Source organism: Ochotona princeps, chromosome 2, assembly GCF_030435755.1.
Source record: "Ochotona princeps isolate mOchPri1 chromosome 2, mOchPri1.hap1, whole genome shotgun sequence".
Taxonomy (NCBI): domain Eukaryota; kingdom Metazoa; phylum Chordata; class Mammalia; order Lagomorpha; family Ochotonidae; genus Ochotona; species Ochotona princeps.
The window spans coordinates 23,537,953-23,556,029 of record NC_080833.1 but is presented as its reverse complement, the minus strand read 5'-3'; the positions used below and the strand labels follow the sequence as shown (position 1 = coordinate 23,556,029).

Below are 18,077 nucleotides of genomic sequence, written 5' to 3'. Positions count from 1 at the left end.
TTTCTTACTTTTGAAAGTGTTTACACATCAAATGAAGACATAAAACCAAATCCATGATACATATCAAATACGCGGACAATGAACAGTTTGATTTGCCTTGTTGTGAGCGTGTGAGTGAGTGCACTGATGGGGGATTCTGCCATTTCAGAAATGGGTGTTACAGGACCATGAAACTCAAGAAACATCCCACAACGTGGTAGGCAGCATGCTGCCTCTCCCCTCCCGGTCCGAGCATCACAGGAATGCAGGCCAGGATTACACAAGACTGACTTGCTCACAAGAGGCCCAAATAGCATTTAGGGGGCTGATGGGTAACCAAGGAAACCATGGCTATCTGTGCTAGGTCTCCTCTGCCTGCCCAGACACGCCCGCCTGTTATCAGCACTGCCTGTCAGGACCTGCTCTCTGAAAAAAACCAGCAGCATGAGAACTTAAAACATAATTCATCTCATCGACCTATCAAAAACAGAGTGAGGCCCTTTCAGGCTCTCGAGGGCTTGGACTGAACAGGCCTGTCTCTGTCCTGATGTCCGAGGTAAGACCATCCCCACTGTGAGCCAAGACCCGGGCTGGGCCACTGGGCTCCTCTCCATCCATCACAGGAACAAAACCTTTTCTCTCTTATGGTACCAGATCCACATAATGGGAAGCTATTTCTTATTGTCACTGTTTCAGTTTTATTTTTAATTGACAAATAATAAATGTATCCGTTCTATTGTTTTTCAAAACTATACAACCATAGCACATGATAGGTACATTGTCTATAAATTAGAATATGCTAAAACAGTTACAATATTTTGACATACCTGAATAAAATAATTAACAATGTTAGCAGGGAGTTTCAGAAACTAATTACATCACTTATAAATACCGTCCAGACGCTAGAAGTTTTCTGGATGGTAAGGATCTCCGAATGCCTTCTCTGAGCTTGTAAGACTAGCCTGGGTGCTGTGCCTAGGCGCTGCCAGGGTACTGCACACTTGTTCCTGTTGTCACACCCAACACAATGTGTTGTAACTGTTCATTTGCCAGGCTCTGATTACACACTGCAGGTTCCTTGGAGGCAGGGGTTTGGCTGGTTCACTGACATACCCCTGGTGCTGGTGCCTAACAAGGACTCCACAACAGTGAGTGGTAGGAGAGCCGTTGAATAAATAACCACCTGTGCTCACTGCCCGACCTTCCCGGAGCGGCAGAGGCAAGCAAGAGCAGGTCCACATGTCCTTGCGGTCAGAGGCATGGCGGCCAAGAGAATCATATTTGCTGATTGCTGGGTAGACACAGGCTCCCATCGAAGTATGACTGATGGAAGTCTCAGAAAACTATTCAATCAGGTCCCTGGAGTATGACATTCCAGACCTGCCCTGCTGCGAGTAGCACCAAAGGATACCTGACGTGTTGACGGCACCATTTGAACTGTTTATCCAGTCCTTACATGTGATTCAGTAAAATTTGCCAATGGTGTATTAAAACACAAGCAGTAACTCTGTCTTCCCTCTTTCTGTCTAATTCTGTTTCAGTTAAATAAATCTTTCAGGGCTAGAGGAGGCATAGTTGGTTAAGCCTCCCCTAGCAGCACCAGCAGCCCCTATGGGCTGAGTCCTGGCTACTCCAGCTTCCTGCAAACATCCTGGGATAGCAGGAGAGGACGGCCCCAAATGCTCGGGCCCCTGTATTCACATGGGAAACCCAGAAGTTTCTGGCTATGGTTTAGAACTGGCTTAGCTATGGCCATTGTGGCCATTATGAAAGTGAGTCGGAGGATGGGAGATCTCTCTCTCTTTCTCCTTTTCTCTCTATTGTATATATCTCTCTCTACCTTTCAAATAAAACTAAATACATATTTTTTTAAAAATCTTTACAAATGAGGATGAGGAAGGCAGCATTGTGCCAAAATGGGTTAAGCTGCTTCCTGTTATGCTGGCATCCCATCTAGGTGCCAGTTCGAGTCCCAGCTGTTCCACTTCCAAACTAGCTCCCTGTTAATACACCTAGGAAAGCAGAAAAACATGACCCAAGTGTGTGGACCCCTGCACCCATGTGGGAAACTCAGAAGCTCTGGGTCCTGGTTCCTAGTTTCATCCTGGTCCAGCCCCAGCCATTGAGATCACCTGGGGAATGAGCCACGGAATGGAATCTCTTTCTGTGTCTTTCCCTTGCTCTTATGTAACTCTTTTGAATAAATAAGTAAATATTTTTTAAAGATGTATTTATTTTGATTGGAAAGTCAAATATACAGAGAGGAGAAGGGACAGAGAGGAAGAACTTCTGTCCAATGGTTCACTCCCCAAGTGGCTGCAACGGCTGAAGCTGAGCCAATCCGAAGCCAGAAGCTTCTTCTGGGTCTCCCACATGGGTGCAGGGTCCCAAGGCTTTGGGCCTTCCTCAACTGCTTTCCCAGGCCACAGGCAGGGAGCTGGATGGGAAGCAGGGCTGCTGGGATTAGAACTGTCGACCATATGGGATCCCGGGCATGCAAGGACTTTAACGACTAAGCTATCGCTCTGGGCCCAAGTAATTTTTTTTTTTTTATTAAAAGCACAAGTAGCTAAGCACAAAAAATGAATATTGTTCAAGACAGTAAAGAGGTGGGGTTGGAAATTCTCTTGGATATATTTCTAGGAATTGGGTGGAATATCTATTGTGTACTTACTCAGCATATAGTTGGGTAAAGGAGTAAAAAAAAATCTATTCCCCTTTTGAGGGAAAATTTTACTCTTGGTTAACTTGTGAGCTCTGTTCCCCTTGCAACCTAGTAACATAGGTCAACTATGTTGCTAGGCAACATTCCATATGATTGATAAACTGCATGTGCCCAGGGAGAGCTAGAAATACCTGATGGGAAGCCATAGCTTGAGGCTTCCCTGAGCACAGGGCCCCTTGGAACAGGCATGTCTTTTCAGGTGATGCCAGATGCTATGTCTGAGCAGTTGTTGTGGGAGATGCTTGCTGGCGTGAGACGAAGATGTTTTGGCCAGGGAGGCTCCCACGCTTGCCTGACGGGGGCTGGGGGGGGGGGATCTATTCCCTTGCATGTCAGCTGTGCCCCGTGGACAGCTGCAGGCACTCTCAGCAGAGAACAGCTTCTACTTCCATCCTGCTGGCCAGCTGTGCTGCCCATTCCCTAGCATTCTCTGTGAATCTGATGCCACGTGAAGGAGGCCATGGGTCAAAATGCCTTCAGACACTCAGCTGAACCCCAGGAGAGGGCACTGCAACCTTACCGGCTTGGGACTTACGTGGAACTACCTGATATGGTTTTCTGCTTCTAAAAATAAGCTCCATCATGGCCTTCACTATTTTCCTTGACAGGTCATCTCTACTCATTACCTGTCTTCAAGACAGGTATCTCAGACAGATGCCTCCTCCCCCACCTCCACGCTGGTTCCAACTAAGCACTCTTCATCCCTGCTGTCACCTCTCCTGATTTTTAATAAGTTACTGACAAGGGTACAAATACCACATGGTAGACACAACAACTGCTCCCTTGAACCACAAAAATCACTAATTGTGAAAGAAGTATTGATCGTAGCAAAGTCATTCTCCTCGAGGGTCACAACTTTCTAACTGTCCTTCCTCCATAAGGAGGGTCCCATGTCATGTAATATCGCCTTTCAAAACAAAGGCACCAGCAGTGTCGGGGCACACTTAAATAATAATGGAATATTATTAATGGAATAAATAATGGAATCATGACTCCTTACAAAGGACTATACTATTGTAGCAAATGGGGAAAATTCTGTCAGGGGGTGGGTGTTTGGGATGAGGGGAAAATTCCAGTCTCTACGAAATTGTACCATAGAACTCAAAAATTCGAAATTAAAATTTAACATCAACAATAAAAAATGAAGGCACAAAAGTGACCAACCAAACTATTCCTGCCTCCAAGGTCTTTGCATTGGCATCTGTAGAAGAAATCATCTGGAGAAAAGAATTCAAATGTCCTGTGGTCCCATGAAAAGTGTGAGGGACACAGTAACATCAGATGAAAAGGTTGAACTCCAAGAGTACCCAACATCAGTGAAAACTTAATCCATCCTCAGCAAAAGAACAGCATGAAAGCACAAAGCCAGCTACAACAGACTAACAGTGTAAGAGGAAATCATACCAGTCCAACCCTTTGTCCCGCCCTAAGCTAGACTTCATAGAGGTAATTCTATTTCCAGTGCCCAAGATCTACATGCATGTATGAATTCACTTGATAAAACGCCACTTCCGTCTTCCCTGCTGCCCTCCTCTCTATGGAGTTTAATCCCAACATCAATTAACAACAACAAAAAGCCAGTCTTCTGAACCGCCAGAGGAACACTTTTTTCACAACATTGTGCAGACTACTAAGTCAGTATTTTCCTTCAGAAAAATTCAGTCTAGTAGCCACCAAAATATTTCTAGCAGAGTGGCATCTTAAACAACCAGACATTCTGAGGCTCTGTGTCCCTTCTTAGCTATTGCCATTACAGGTTTTATTTATATGCATTCCCAACCCTGGAGAAGGGGGTTCCCATCCCCGCAAAAGAAAAATCTTCCTATGAATGTCACTTTTGAATTCTCTTACAAGCAAGAATCCTGTTCCCATCCAAGGGATCTAAGATTGTGAGACAACACCATCCCTTTGTGAACATGGATGACTGAATATACACTAAACCACTTACAGCCGGGGTTGGGCCCAATTGTGAATTTACTTTTTTTTTTTTAAAACAACCCTGAAAGTTCTTTATTTTTTGACACAATTGTTGTTGTTGTTGGAAAGTCAGATATACACAGAGGAGAAGAGACAGAAAGATCTTCCATCTGCTGATTCACCCCCCAGGTGGCTGCAACGGCCAGAGCTGAGCCAATCTGAAGCCAGGAGCTTCTTCTGGGTCTCCCATGCAGGTGTAGGGTTACAAGTCTTTGGGCCGTCCTCGACTGCTTTCCCAAGCCACAGGCAGGGAGCTGGAAGGGAAGTGGAACAGCCAGGATACGAACCAGCACCCGTAGGGAAACTGGGCATATGCAAGGTGAGGACTTTAGCCACTAGGCTATTGGGGCCTGAATTTACTTATAAAATTATCACTAATTCTATGCCTGCCGCCTGGAAGACACTTTGATTATAAAAACTGACCATCAAAAATGTGAACATAAGCTTGAAGGATGACTAGTTTACGATTAGATCTTTCAGACACACTGGGGAAGCTATCCCCTTTGAAAGTGGTAGAATTCAGGGATCCAGTTATAGCAGCGTGGCTGCTGACACTGCACGACTTCCACAAACTCTCAGCAGTCAACCAAGAAGGCAGCCATCTGAGATGTTATAGAAGCTAGAGATTCAATTAAATCGTAAGCTTCATGTTCTGTTTTCTTCCCAACGATTCTATGATTTTAAAATCTAACAAAATGATCAGAGAGTAATAACACTCCTGGGTACATGAATCACCGTCAGAATTTCTCAGTTTCCACAGCACAAGCCTAGCTCAGACCTTGAACAAGCTGTGAACCATCTGTCCTCAGTCAACAGAACTAAGTTCACTCATCAAAGGTTATTTTGTAAAAAAAAAAAAATCCTACCTTATCTTACAGCAGTTGTTCTTCACCTTGGTTCTACCATTGACCTTTGAAATAGGAAATGCTGGGCTGGGGGCTCTGTGCAGGCAGTGTAGGATGGTTAGCACCCCTCGACACACACACATACCAGGTGCCCCTGCCCCGAGGTGTAGCCACTGAGAACATCACCGCCGGACACTACCAGACCTCTGCTAACCCAGCCAGCCTCATTCCCTAGTGAGAGCCACTGTCTTCCAGAGAAAACGCTAATGGAAACTTTTTGACCCCGTGATGTGAATGATATGAAGGTCACAGCATTACTGAAGAAGCTCTTAGTTCTGCTGTAGAAAGTAAGCACAGAAGTTAACTGCAAGCAAGATCACCCGGAAGCATCAGACAGCAATGAAACAAGGTGAGAACCAGCAGCATGCAGGACTCCCTGCGAACTGAATCCTACACATCCTCGGTGAAGAGTCCTCTTTCAAAACGACAGCTCCTATTTTCAATCCAGGTAAGAAACGCATCCCTGGCCCCTGATGAAAATGTAACTATTGATCCAGAACAGTATTTTTCGAACTACTTATAATACAGGACCAGTCTGTAAATTGCTGGTCTGTTACAGAATACGCTCCTACAGCATGCACCTGTAGCCAACCTTTGTTCTGCACAGCTCACCAGTTGGCCTCGCCTGGACCAGGGCAGGCCCTGTGAAAGCCAATGAGGCCACTGACCACGCACAGAAACGCAGGGTTATCAAAGTGTCTGCATGCTTATGCCTTTACTTCTCAGTGTCCTTGTTCTAGATCCTTAGAAAACAAACCACTCTTCTAGATATCTAATTACTGCAGAGGAGTAAGATATAAACATCTTGCTGACTCTTCAGCAAATGACATTTACAAGAAAATTTACAATGTTATTTACTTATCATTCAGGAGATAAAAAGAAAATTATTTAAGCGCCCTTTGCAAACATAAGTATTCTAAATTGAAAAGGGGACAGGGCTTTCGTTTTAAAATCCAAGTGGATGATTCATAGTCGTGTCTTATGTTGGTGGTCGATACCCTTCCTGTCGGTTTCAGCACACACATTGTTTTTACTGCACATGCCCAGTAGTTCTATATTCCAAAACCACCGGCCCACTTGAGTACGTGAGTGCCACTGTTCAATGCAATGCGTCTGTTGAGGTCTAATGCCCTAACAGTGTGACTTGGAGAGCTCCCCACAGACGACTCTGACTGCTGAGTAGTTACACGGACCACGGTGATATCCAAAAGAAAAGTGCTTTTATATTTATAGATGATTTCATTGAACTATATATGAAATGGGTATCAATAAATGTTTTTACTCCAAAAGTAAAAAAAAAATCCAAGTGGACAGCTTCATAAGAGACTTACACAAAAGGACAGCCATGCTTCTGTCACTAGTACTGCCTTCCAATAACTCAGCCTCTTCTGTCGGAATGATTGTAATGCTACAAAGCGGGGGAAGAGGGACTAGTCTCAGTAAACCCTTCCTACAAACCTTCTCTTTTCCCTGAATAGGCTCTTGTAAAAGGTCAACAATCTACAAATACACAGGCTTGCACTTGCCTTCCATTTAAAGTTCTGGGCACACGCTTAGGAACAGAATGTCAGGGCCAACTGCACTTCCAGGATACGTGGCAGTGGCTCTCGGAAAAGAAAAAAATGGCTGGAAAAAGTAGGGGGACTCTTACAGAGTTTTGCCCCCCAGTGACCTCATCCTGCTCCCAGACGCTCTTCCCAGGGCCAGCTGAGAATGCTGGCCAAGACACGGTGCTCTAACCAGCCTTCCAGCTCCTTCCATACTGCCTGCGCTTAAATACTGCCCCTATTTTAAAGCCATGGTGTTAGGTTTAGAGACGGCTCTGTAGGAGCGTATGACCACACAGCCCTGCCTGCTTCATTTGGATCATGCTCTCTCTTTACTCCATTTCCAGAGAATTAAAATGTGAAATTCACTTGGAGTGACTCGACAGAGGTAAAGTGTTCCCAGTTGGCCCGTGTCCACCTTGGCCGACAGAGGTATGCAAAAGACTTAGGGCACAGGGAAACACGTTGGAGAGTTTCTCGTCCTCCCACACAGAGCATGGCTGCACAGGAGGTCACTCAGGAATCCTCCAGGTCAGCGTGGAGGAGGGGCCAGGCAAGCCTGCAGAAGCCAAGAGTGCAGGCCAAAAAGCGAAGTGTCCTTTGAGTCACAAAATCCAACCTCTACTGTGGATCCTAACCAAAACACAGATACAAACAACAGGGAAAACATATTTCTCTCAGATGCCACCCCAGGGGAAAACAAAACAGTGGTTTCCAGCCACAGAAAGGGCCATGACAACCTCTGAAATGTCTTCCCGGCCCATCTGTCCCTAGGTGAGCGTCTCTCGGTCTGAGAAGTTGGGCCACATCTGTGGTTTCTCATCAGAATCCTCTCCCGCGGGGTCGTTTTCCTCACCCGACTCCACGTAGATGGGCCAGTCGCTGTCTGTGTCGCTCTTTTCCTGGCCTTCAGAGGAGACCTCCGCGATGCTGAGGTTGATGGGCATCAAGTCATTGTCAAACTCGTGTACATCTGTCATGCAGGTGCAGCTGTCACAGAGCCCGAAGCGCCGCAGCCCCTGGGACAGGTGGCTTGTGAAGGTTCTGCGGCAGCCCTTGCAGATGATCGGACGGTTGGATCTGTGCACCTATAACCATAGGCACACGGTCAACGACACAGCCAACATCCACACCGTGACCTTGCCAGGTCCCAGGCGCACCGGCCCTGCCTGCCTCGCCCCCACCCTCCAGCCTCATTCCTCGCCACAATCCCCTTACTTCTCCCTATCATAGTCTCAATCTCGCGAGATCCTTTCTGTCCCAAGTCCTCCATCCTGGGGCCGGGTACAGAAAGTTCCCTCCTCTCAGCCCTGACCAATGCCTTTCAAGGAACTTCCCCTTGGTGCTCTGCACCAGGCTGCAGTCTTACCAGGGTCCTTCCAAAAGTTTGTGGAAGATAGAACTGAAATAACTATTTTTGAAATTCACAGTCTTTTCATAATACACATTTCCCTCCATGTAGATTCTCACCTGTGATTTCTGGCTGTTGTGCTTCTTCCAAATCAGTGATAAAATTCACTGGGTTTATTATAAGCAACTAGAAGCAGGAATGGGGTGTCTTACTCAAGATGGTACCTCTTGTGCCCTGGCGGAATAAAGGGATTCAGCAAGCTGATCTGGATTCTAGATGTGGCTTTTGACGTCCCTTGGGTTGGTGAACTCTCTGGCAGGCAGATTTGCTGGCGTGAGCAGTGTATTCCCCAAAGTGCCAGCAGATGCGTCACCCCTGAATTTTTCTCTGATACATGCTTGGCTTACTTACATGGACAGGCTTGCACAGGCACCTGACTTCCTACCCAGTCAGCATCTCCAAAGGGTGACAACCTCAGAGATGCCTTCCACCCTGTGCACTCTACAGAAACTCCAGCCAGCAGGATCCTGCAGCCTTAACCAGAGCCGCTGTATTGTTTTACAAAGATTTACTTATTTGAAAGGCAGAGTGAGAGAGAGATCTTTCATCTGCTGGTTCATTCCCCAAATAACCACCAACAGCCAAGCCTGGGCCAGGCCAAAGCCAAGAGCCGGGCGCTCCATCCTGACCTCCCACACAGGTGGAGGGGGTCCAGGCACATCTCCCAGGAGCATCAGCAGAGAGCAGGGTTGAAAGGGAGCAGCTGGGACTCAAACTGAGGCTCCAATATGAGATGCTGGTGCTGGGAGCGGTGGTTTAACCCACTGTGCCAAGCCAGCCTCACAGCCTCTGTTTTAGAGAGCTCTGGAGGCAAAACACACCCAAGAGGCACAGACAGGGAGAGGATGCTGGAGGCCCAACCAATAAATAGAAGCATCCCAGTGGGTGGGAAGTTAGCATTGATGTACATTACTCAGAGTAGTAACGTTAAGCATCTTTCATGCATTGATTAGCCATTTGTATATCTTTTTCAAGAAATCGCTATTCAGGAGCCTGGCACGGTGGCCTAACGGCTAAAGTCCTCACCTTGAACATGCCAGGATCCCATATGGGCACCGGTTCTAATCCCGGCAGCCCCACCTCCCATCCAGCTCCCTGCTTGTGGCCTGGGAAAGAGGTCGAGGATGGCCCAAGGCCTTGGGACCCTGCACCCGTGTAGGAGACCAGCAGAAGTTTCTGGCTCCTGGCTTCGGGTCGGCTCAGCTCCAGCCATTGCGGTCACTTGGGGAGTGAATCATCAGACAGAAGATCTTTCTGTCTCCGTCTCTCCTCCTCTCGTATATTTGACTTTCGAATAAAAAATAATATAAATCTTTTTAAAAAAGAAATTGCTGGGCCTGGCGCGATAGTGTAGTGGTTAAGGTCCTCGCCTTGCACATGCCGGGATCCCATATGGTCACTGGTTCTAACCCCAGCGGCCCTGCTTCCCATCCATCTCCCTGCTTGTGGCCTGGGAAAGCAGTTGAGAATGGACCAAAGCCTTGGGACCCTGCACCTGTGTGGAAGACCCAAAAGAGCTCCTGGCTCCTGACTTCGGATTGGCTCAGCTTCAGCTGTTGCGGCCGCTTGGGGAGTGAATCATCAGACGGAAGATCTTCCTCTCTGTCTCTCCTCCTCTCTGTGTATCTGCATTTCCAATAATTAAAAAAAAGAAATTGCTATTCAAATCCTTTGTCCATATTCAAGTTTTGTTTTCTTTTTTAATTACTAATTTGAAAGGTAGAGACAGGATGGATGGACGGAAACCAACCATCGTTGGTTCAATCCCCAAACACCCTCAGCAGCTGAGATGAGGCCAGGCTGAAGCCAACATCCCAAAACTCAGTCCAGGTCTGCTCTGGTGGTAGGGACTCATGTACCTCACCTGTGACCTTCCAGGAAGATGGAATTACCAACAAAACAGGGACTCAAGCCCAGCCCACCAATATAAGACATAAATGTCCCAAGCAGTTGCAAATGCTCACCCAAATTAGTTTTGCTTTTACTGATGCATCATAGAAGTCATATTTTTTAAACTTAATTAAATGGGACCCAGTGCGGTAGCCTAGTAGCTAAAGTCCTCACCTTACAACCGCCAGGACACCATATCGGCACCAGCTGGTGTCCTGGCTGCTCCGTTTCCCTTCCAGCTTCCTGCATGTGGCCTGGGAAAGCAGTTGAGGACGGCCCAAGGCCTTGAGATCTTGCACCCATGTAGAAGAATCAGAAGAAGTTCCTTGCTCCTGGCTTCAGATCGGCTCAATTCCATTACAGCCACTTGGGGAGAGAGCCAGCAGATGGAAGATCTTTCTGTCTCTCCTTCTCTCTGTAAATCTGACTTTCCAATAAAAATAAATAAACCTTTAAAAATTTTTAAATTAATTTACTTGAAAGGCAGAGTTATAGAGAAGGTAAAATAGGGATTTTTTTTCATCTGTGATTTCACTTCCCAAATGGCCACAATGGACTAGGCCGAAGCCAGGAGTTGGAAGCTTCATCCATGTGTAGGGGTATCTTCTGTTGTTTTCCCAGGCACATTAGCAGAGAGCTGGAGGGAAAATGGAGCATCCCAGACTCCAACCCATGCCCACGTGGGCTGCTGGCAACCTGGGTGGCAGCTTAATTTGCTAAGCCACCATGCCAGCCCCAACTTCCTTCCGACCCTTACATATTATAGGCCTTCTTAGTATTTTCTCCTATGTGGTGGGTTTTCACATCCTGGAAGGGGGGGGCGTCCTTTGAAGTCCAAACTATTTTTTTTCTTTAAAGATTTATTTATTTTTATTGAAAAGTCAGATATACAGAGAGGAGAAGAGACAGACAGAAAGATCTTTCGTCCGATGATTCACTTCTCAAGTGACCATATTGGCCGGTGCTGCGCCGATCCGAAGCCAGGAGCCAGGAATCTCCTCCAGGTCTCCCACACAGGTGCAGGGTCCCAAGGCTTTGGGCCGTCCTCGACTGCTTTCCCAGGCCACAAGCAGAGAGCTGGATGGGAAGTGGAGAGGCCGGGATTAGAAGTGGCGCCCACATGGGATCCCGGGGCGTTCAAGGCGAGGCAGTCCAAACTATTTTTACTTTGCGTTTCCCAGAGACCTATCTCTGCTGCAAGATGATCACAGATGCAGGGTCTTTCAGCTTTCTGGCTGCTGGGAATCACTATTTAAGCAGGTGACAGAATCCTGGTGGCCTGCTAGTAAAAAGTCCCCTAGGACTGGGACCCTCTGCAGTCCACAGGTCACCTTACAACGACAGCTACCTCTCCTCTGTCCCATGTCCCTGCCCCGGGAGATGGAGACTGCACTTGCTTTTGTCATCACACAAGTGGGAAGAGACCCACTGCTTCCTGACCAAGCCCTGCTGTTCCTTCCTCATCACCACCGCCCTGGGTCAGGAGAACTGAGCTTTCTCAACTCTGTTCCCCTAGGAAGAAACTAGTCTGATACTGACCAATATTTGACTTTCTCAAAGCACCACGAGCCGCGCTTTAATTTAGTAGCAGAGGGTGTGTGAGGGAGAGAAAGACAGGCTGTCTTCGCCTTTTTCTCACCCACTGCACCCCCACCTGTGGACACTTACGCTCAGGGCGTGGCTGCGCAGGTGCTCCTGTCGCGTGAACCGCTTGCCGCAGGTCTCGCAGGGGTAGGGCCGCTCTCCCGTGTGCGAGCGGATGTGCCGCTTGAGTATGCCCTTCTGCTTGGCAGTGTAAGGGCAGAAAGGACACTTGTGCAGCTTGATGGGGACCACCAGCACGTCACCTGCAGAACGCAACGCATCCATTTAGCTGTCCTGGAAGCAGAGCCAACCCCAGCCATTCTCGGAGGATCCCTTCGGCGCAGACGCAGAGGGAAGACACCGACTGTCCCAGCTGGGCAACTGCCGGACGGTGCCCGTGATCGCTGCTCCATCTGGCTCCCGCTCAGCCACGGGCACAGTGGGCCTCCAGGCAAGACCACATGGGAGGCGGCAAGGAGCAGCCCTGGCCTTCTCAGAGATAGGCGGCTAGAAACAGCCACGGAAACAACAGGAAAAGTGCCCAAAACAACGCTCACTCTGATGGGGTCGTTCTTTAGTATGTCTTTTAAGAAAGTGAGGCCCAGCGGCTAAATCCTCGCCTTGCAACCGCCAGGTTCCCATATGGGTGCCGGTTCATGTCCTGGCTATTCCACTTCCCTTCCAGCTCCCTGTTTGTGGCCTGGGAAAGTAATCGAGGACAGCCCAAAGCCTTGGGACCTTGCACCTGTGAGGGAGACCCAGAAGAAGTTCCTGGCTCCTGGCTCCTGGCTTCGGCTCAGCTCAACTCCAGTGCAGTCACATGGGAAGTGAACCAGCAGATGGAAGATCTTTCTGTCTCTCCTCTCTGTAAATCTGACTTTCCAATAAAAATAAATCTTAGAAAGAAAGAATGAAAAAGAGAAAAAAAGAAGGAAAGGAAAAGAGAAAAGAAAAGGAAAGAAAGAAAGAAAAAGAAGTTCCTAAAGACTTATTTATCTTGAAAGTCACCCCAGCCTGGGCTGACTCACAGACGCCCTGTGCTAATTGCATTACCTTCAGAAATCTGGAAACGCCTGTGATGATAGGTCAGCTGTCAGGACCAGAAATCAGTCCTGTTCCTCAGAGGGTCGGTACTACGCATCTCAGTAACAGCTTTGCTGGGTTACAGCCGAGGGTGTCTGTAATTACTACCAACTTCCCATCCGCAAACAAGTATCCAGGAATCCACTTCAATCTTTTTCCAACTTTTTTCCCCTTAGTTATACAACCATTCAGGGGACAATGTGACTGTCACCTACATGTATAAAAACTGGACCTCTCATGCCTATTGCAAATCCCAAGCCTGGTTCCCTCTACCCACACCCTTCAGGATTTACAGATTGCAGTCCTGTTATGTCTTGTAGGAAGGCACTCAAGCTTTCCAGGCACAAAAACCTGGGTTCAAGGCCCAGCTCTACCACTTTCCAGCTGTGTGGCCTTATTTTCCTCATCTGTGAAACAAGATGCGAACAGCCCTCCATCACGGCATTAGGGTGAGTCTACAATGAAATAGCCTGAGCACACAGCACCTGCTCAGAACAAGCACTCCTCAGGGCCAGCAGCTTCTGCCATCACTCTGATCACCTCAGCATCTTAAAATGTTCATTTATTTTTATTTGTTGAAAGGCACAAAGAGAGGCCTAGTGCAATAGCCTAGTGGCTAAAGTCCTCGCCTTGCTCTGTACCAGGATCCCATATGGGCACCAGGTCTAATACTAGCTGATCCACTTCCCATCCAGCTCCCTGCTTGTGGCCTGGGAAAGCAGCACAAGACGGGCCAAAGCCTTGGGACCCTGCACCTGCATAGGAGACCTGGAAGAAGCTCCAGGCTCCTGGCTTCGGATCAGCTCAGCTCCAGCCATTGTGGCCACTTGAGGAGTGAACCAGCAGATGGAAGATCTTCTTCTCTGTCTCTCCTTCACTCTGTAAATCTGACTTTCCAATAAAATAAAAAAAAAAATCTTAAAAAGAAAAAAAAGTAGAAAAAGAGAGCATGATTTTTCATCCCACCAAGGCCCACACAGCCAGGAGCCAGGAACCGCATCTGGGTCTTCCTTGTCGGTGATTAGGGGCCCGAGTGCCAGCTGCTTCCAGAGTGCCCATTAATAGAAGTACTTTTTTATCTTTTCAAATATTTATTTACTAGCAGAGTTACAGGAAGCAAGAGAGATGTTTCCATCCACTGGTTCATTCCACAAATAGCCCAACAGCAGGGCTGTGCTGGCTGAAACAAGGAGCCCAGGAGCCAGGAGCTTCTTCTAGGTCTCTTAGGTGGGTGCAGGGACCCAAGGACCTGCGCCATCTTCTGCTGCTTTCCCAGGGTGGAAGCAGAGAGCTGGATCAGAAGTGCAGCAGGTGGGACAGCAACTGGTACCCATATGGAATGCCAACTCTAGCAGACAGAGGATTAGCTTGCTAGGCCACTGTGCAGAGCCCTTTGTTTTTGAGAGACAGAAAGACAGAGTGAGACAAACAGATTATAAAGTTCCATCTGCTGGTTCACTCTCTCTGTAACTCTGCTTAAAAAAAAAAAAAAAAAAAAAAAAAAGATGGACCTAGTGGCTAAAGACCTTGTCTTGCACACACCAGGATCCCATATGGGCGCCAGTTCTAATTCTGGAGGCCCTGCTTCCCATCCAGCTCCTTGCTTGTGGCCTGGGAAAGCAGTAGAGGACGGCCCAAAGCCTTGGGACCTTGCACCTGTGTGGGAAACCTAGAGGAAGCTACTGGCTCCTGGGATCGACTCAGCTCCGCTCCGGCCAATGAAGCCACTTGGGGAGTGAACCAGCTGATGGAAAATCTTTCTCTCTGTCTCTCCTTCTCTCTGTAATCTGACTTTTCAATAGCAATGAACAAATCTTTGAAAAAAAATAATGAAATCCTATACCCATGTCTGTTGCCTTGCCAGTCTGTTTAATAGCAAGTGAAGCCAGCCCCGGTCACGAGTAGTATGCCATTGACCCACCAGTTTTGCCTTCCTAGGATATTCATCAGGCCCTTGTGAATGTCCACACATCCTCCGCCAAACTCACCATGCATGATGAGACTCTAATGGCTGTGACAAGTGTTTGTGACACACACACACACACGCGCGCACGCACACACAAGAAGGTCTCAGTAAGCCCCATAGCAACATCACTAAAATAGCCATTGCATCAGCATCTCTGGGGGATGGAAACAAGGTTTTCAAGTTTTGAAAATCTAGATTTGATCAGATCATTTAAAAAAAACAAAGTGAAAGTGTCTCATAGTAATGAACTAAAGCAGCGGGTCTCTCCTTATTGAAGAGGCTTTGGCTGCTCAGCACGGATGGTCATCTGGGGACGTGATCCTTCATTTCCTGGCTTGAAGTTCTCAAATCCAGGAATTCTAGAATCTGTGGATTGCAAACAAGCTTACTTTGGCTCCCTAGACACTTTGTAACAAAAATGATCCAACTTCCTGGGTAGAGTCCATCATAAAATAGCACGTAAAAACAGAATCACAGAAGAGTTATTAAAAAAAAACCCCCTAACTCACAAAAGCCAAGCACAAACTCCAAAGTGGCCCCGAGCAGGCAGCATCAGCGAGTATGCCACACTGACTGAGTGCCCAGCACGCATCAGGCAGGAAGGCCAACAGCCAAGAACACATCATCTCAGGTGAAAACACATCAAACCCGTTTCTTTGGGTGCACACAACGACCCTGTGAGAACGCCCATTTTACAGATAGCAAAACCGGCTAAGAGGATCAGCGACATGAGCCAGGGCCGGCTGCTGGGTGGTGGGGAACAGTGGGTCCTTCCTGGGCCTCCAGCCTGTGGGCACTCAAACTGCAGAGAAAATACACAGCATTTGAAATGGCAATGCCCTGCATACAGCTGGTGCTCAATAGATAACTACCAGTGTGGTGGTAGGGTGGTGACGGTGGTGATGGTGGTGATGGTGGTGATGGTGGTGATGGTGGTGGTGGTGGTGATCATGGTGGTGGTGGTGATCATGGTGGTGGTGGTGATGGTGGTGGTGGTGGTGATCATGGTGGTGGTGGTGATGGTGGTGGTGGTGGTGGTGACGGTGGTGGTGGTGATGGTGGTGGTGGTGACGTGGTGGTGATGGTGGTGGTGATGGTGGTGGTGGTGGTGGTGACAGTGGTAGTGACAGTGGTGGTGGTGGTGGTGGTGGTGATCATGGTTGTGACGGTGGTGGTGGCGGTGATGGCGGTGGTGACGGTGGTGGTGGTGGTGATGGCGGTGATGGTGGTGGTGACGGTGGTGGTGGTGACGGTGGTGATGGCGGTGATGGTGATCATGGTGGTGGTGGTGGTGATGATGGTGGTGGTGTTGGTGGTGGTGGTGACGGTGGTGGTGGTGGTGACGGTGGTGGTGGTGACAGTGATGAGGATGAGAGTGTCACAGCTAACACTGACCTCAGCCACGCACACCCACAAGGCACAGAGATACCCGTTAAGCCACCCACGGATGCCACAGGAGTTCAGAGTTTGCGGAGCTCACCTGAGTCCTCAGCTAACCAGTCAGTCTGACCATCCATCATGGAAGTCACAGCCACTCCCGCACCGTCTGGCCTTCCCTCCAGACCCCGCGCCAAGTGGTGGTGCATCTCATCTTGGCTCTGGGCGGCGCTGTTGCCCAGCAGGGCCTCCAGGAACTGCTTCACGTGGAAGTTACCGTAAGCCAAGTCCATTGCCTGGCTGCCGGACAGGCCCTCCTCCACGTGCGCCAGGCTCAGGGGAGCCGGGAACGGCTGCAGCGCCTCGCCAGCTTCCACCCCCACCTCATCAGCTTCCAACTCCACCTTGGGTGCCAGCCGTGTGGACAGGGTAGAGAGGTCGCGGCCAGCCAAGCCACCATTGGCACTGTCCTTCACCACCAGTTCCAAGGGGCGGCAGTCCCCAAAGTCCACGCCAGATGGCTCTCTCGAGCAGTCCCCGCTCTCTACCCTTTGGCCGGGAGAAGAGACCAAACCCTTGCTAGGGGCGCGCGGGGTCCCCTCTCTGCCTGCACTCGGGCTCCCACCGCTGTCCACCTGGTGTACTGCGGCTGCGGCAGCCGCGGCGGCCGCGGCAGCCGCTGCCGCCGCCACCGCCGCCGCCACCGCAGCCTCCTTCTCCATCTTTCTGCAAATATCCAGGGAGGACCTGATGTAGGCCTTGCAGAAGTTGACCACGTCGTTCATCTGCAGGTAGCTGGCAGCCGACATCACCTCGATCACGTTCTCCCCGCACAGGTCCAGCTTTCCGGAATAGAGGAAATCTAGGATGGTGGAGAAGGCGTCAGAGGTGACGATGTCCAGGGAGGCGGTGCTGTGCCGCCCACTGTCCTGGATGTAGTGGATGAGCAGTGCTCGGAAATAGCCGCTGTTGGCAAACAGTATGTTCCTGTGTGCCTTGAAGATCCGCCCTTCCACGATGATGCTGCAGTCACAAAAGAAGTCCCTCTTGCGCTGTTCATTCAGTTCCCCCAGGAGCTTGGCACAGTACGATTGCATCTCCATCGCTCCGCCAGCTGCTTCTGCCCAGGCACCTGTAACAGAAAAATGCCAACCTGCCTGGACCCAGATTTCTCAACCGTTCCCCCAAGATGCTCACGGGTGCAACAACCACAGAAAGCCCTGGAAGAGAGTCTGGCCACCCCCACCAAGCCCTCATCTTTCTATCCACCACCTTGGAGCACACCAGAGCCTCATTCAGAGAATCGGCTACATCTAGCCCCAAAAGGGATCCCACGGGAGACTTGGGGTGCAATTGCAGACTCACTGTCCTGCACCCCCACTGTAGGCATCTGGGGAATACACCAGCCAAGGGGACCTTCCTCTTTGACTTATCTCTCTGTCTCTCAAAGTAATACCTTCTCTTTTTTAAGATATATTTATTTTTATTGGAAAGTCAGATATACAGAGTAGGATAGACAGACAGGAAGACCCTCCATCCGATGATTCACTCCCCAAGTGGCCACAACAGATAGAACTGAGCCAATCCAAAGCCAGGAGCTAGGAGCCTCTTCCAGGTCTCCCACATGAGTGCA

At 49.0% G+C, this 18,077-nt stretch overlaps 1 protein-coding gene across 1 annotated transcript; it reads right to left on the bottom strand.

Annotated features, from left to right (window-relative positions):
- Positions 1-7,602: 7,602 nt before the first annotated feature.
- On the bottom strand, positions 7,603-17,612 carry ZBTB8B (zinc finger and BTB domain containing 8B). Its single transcript, XM_004591615.2, has 3 exons — positions 16,548-17,612; positions 12,103-12,281; positions 7,603-8,221 (listed from the first exon to the last, which is right to left on the bottom strand). The coding sequence occupies exons 1-3, from the start codon at positions 17,545-17,547 to the stop codon at positions 7,904-7,906; spliced, it is 1,497 nt and encodes a 498-aa protein (XP_004591672.2). The 5' UTR covers positions 17,548-17,612; the 3' UTR covers positions 7,603-7,903.
- Between the last annotated feature and the right edge of the window lie 465 nt (positions 17,613-18,077).

What these genes read in the sequence shown, in the direction of transcription:
- ZBTB8B (XM_004591615.2), bottom strand. Translation starts at nt 17,547, where the DNA reads ATGGAGATGCAATCGTACTGTGCCAAGCTCCTGGGGGAACTGAATGAA. An exon ending in CTGGTTAGCTGAGGACTCAG is followed by an intron (nt 12,282 to 16,547) that starts GTGAGCTCCGCA and finishes TGCGTTCTGCAG; the next exon opens with GTGACGTGCTGGTGGTCCCC. An exon ending in TGCGCAGCCACGCCCTGAGC is followed by an intron (nt 8,222 to 12,102) that starts GTAAGTGTCCAC and finishes CTATGGTTATAG; the next exon opens with GTGCACAGATCCAACCGTCC.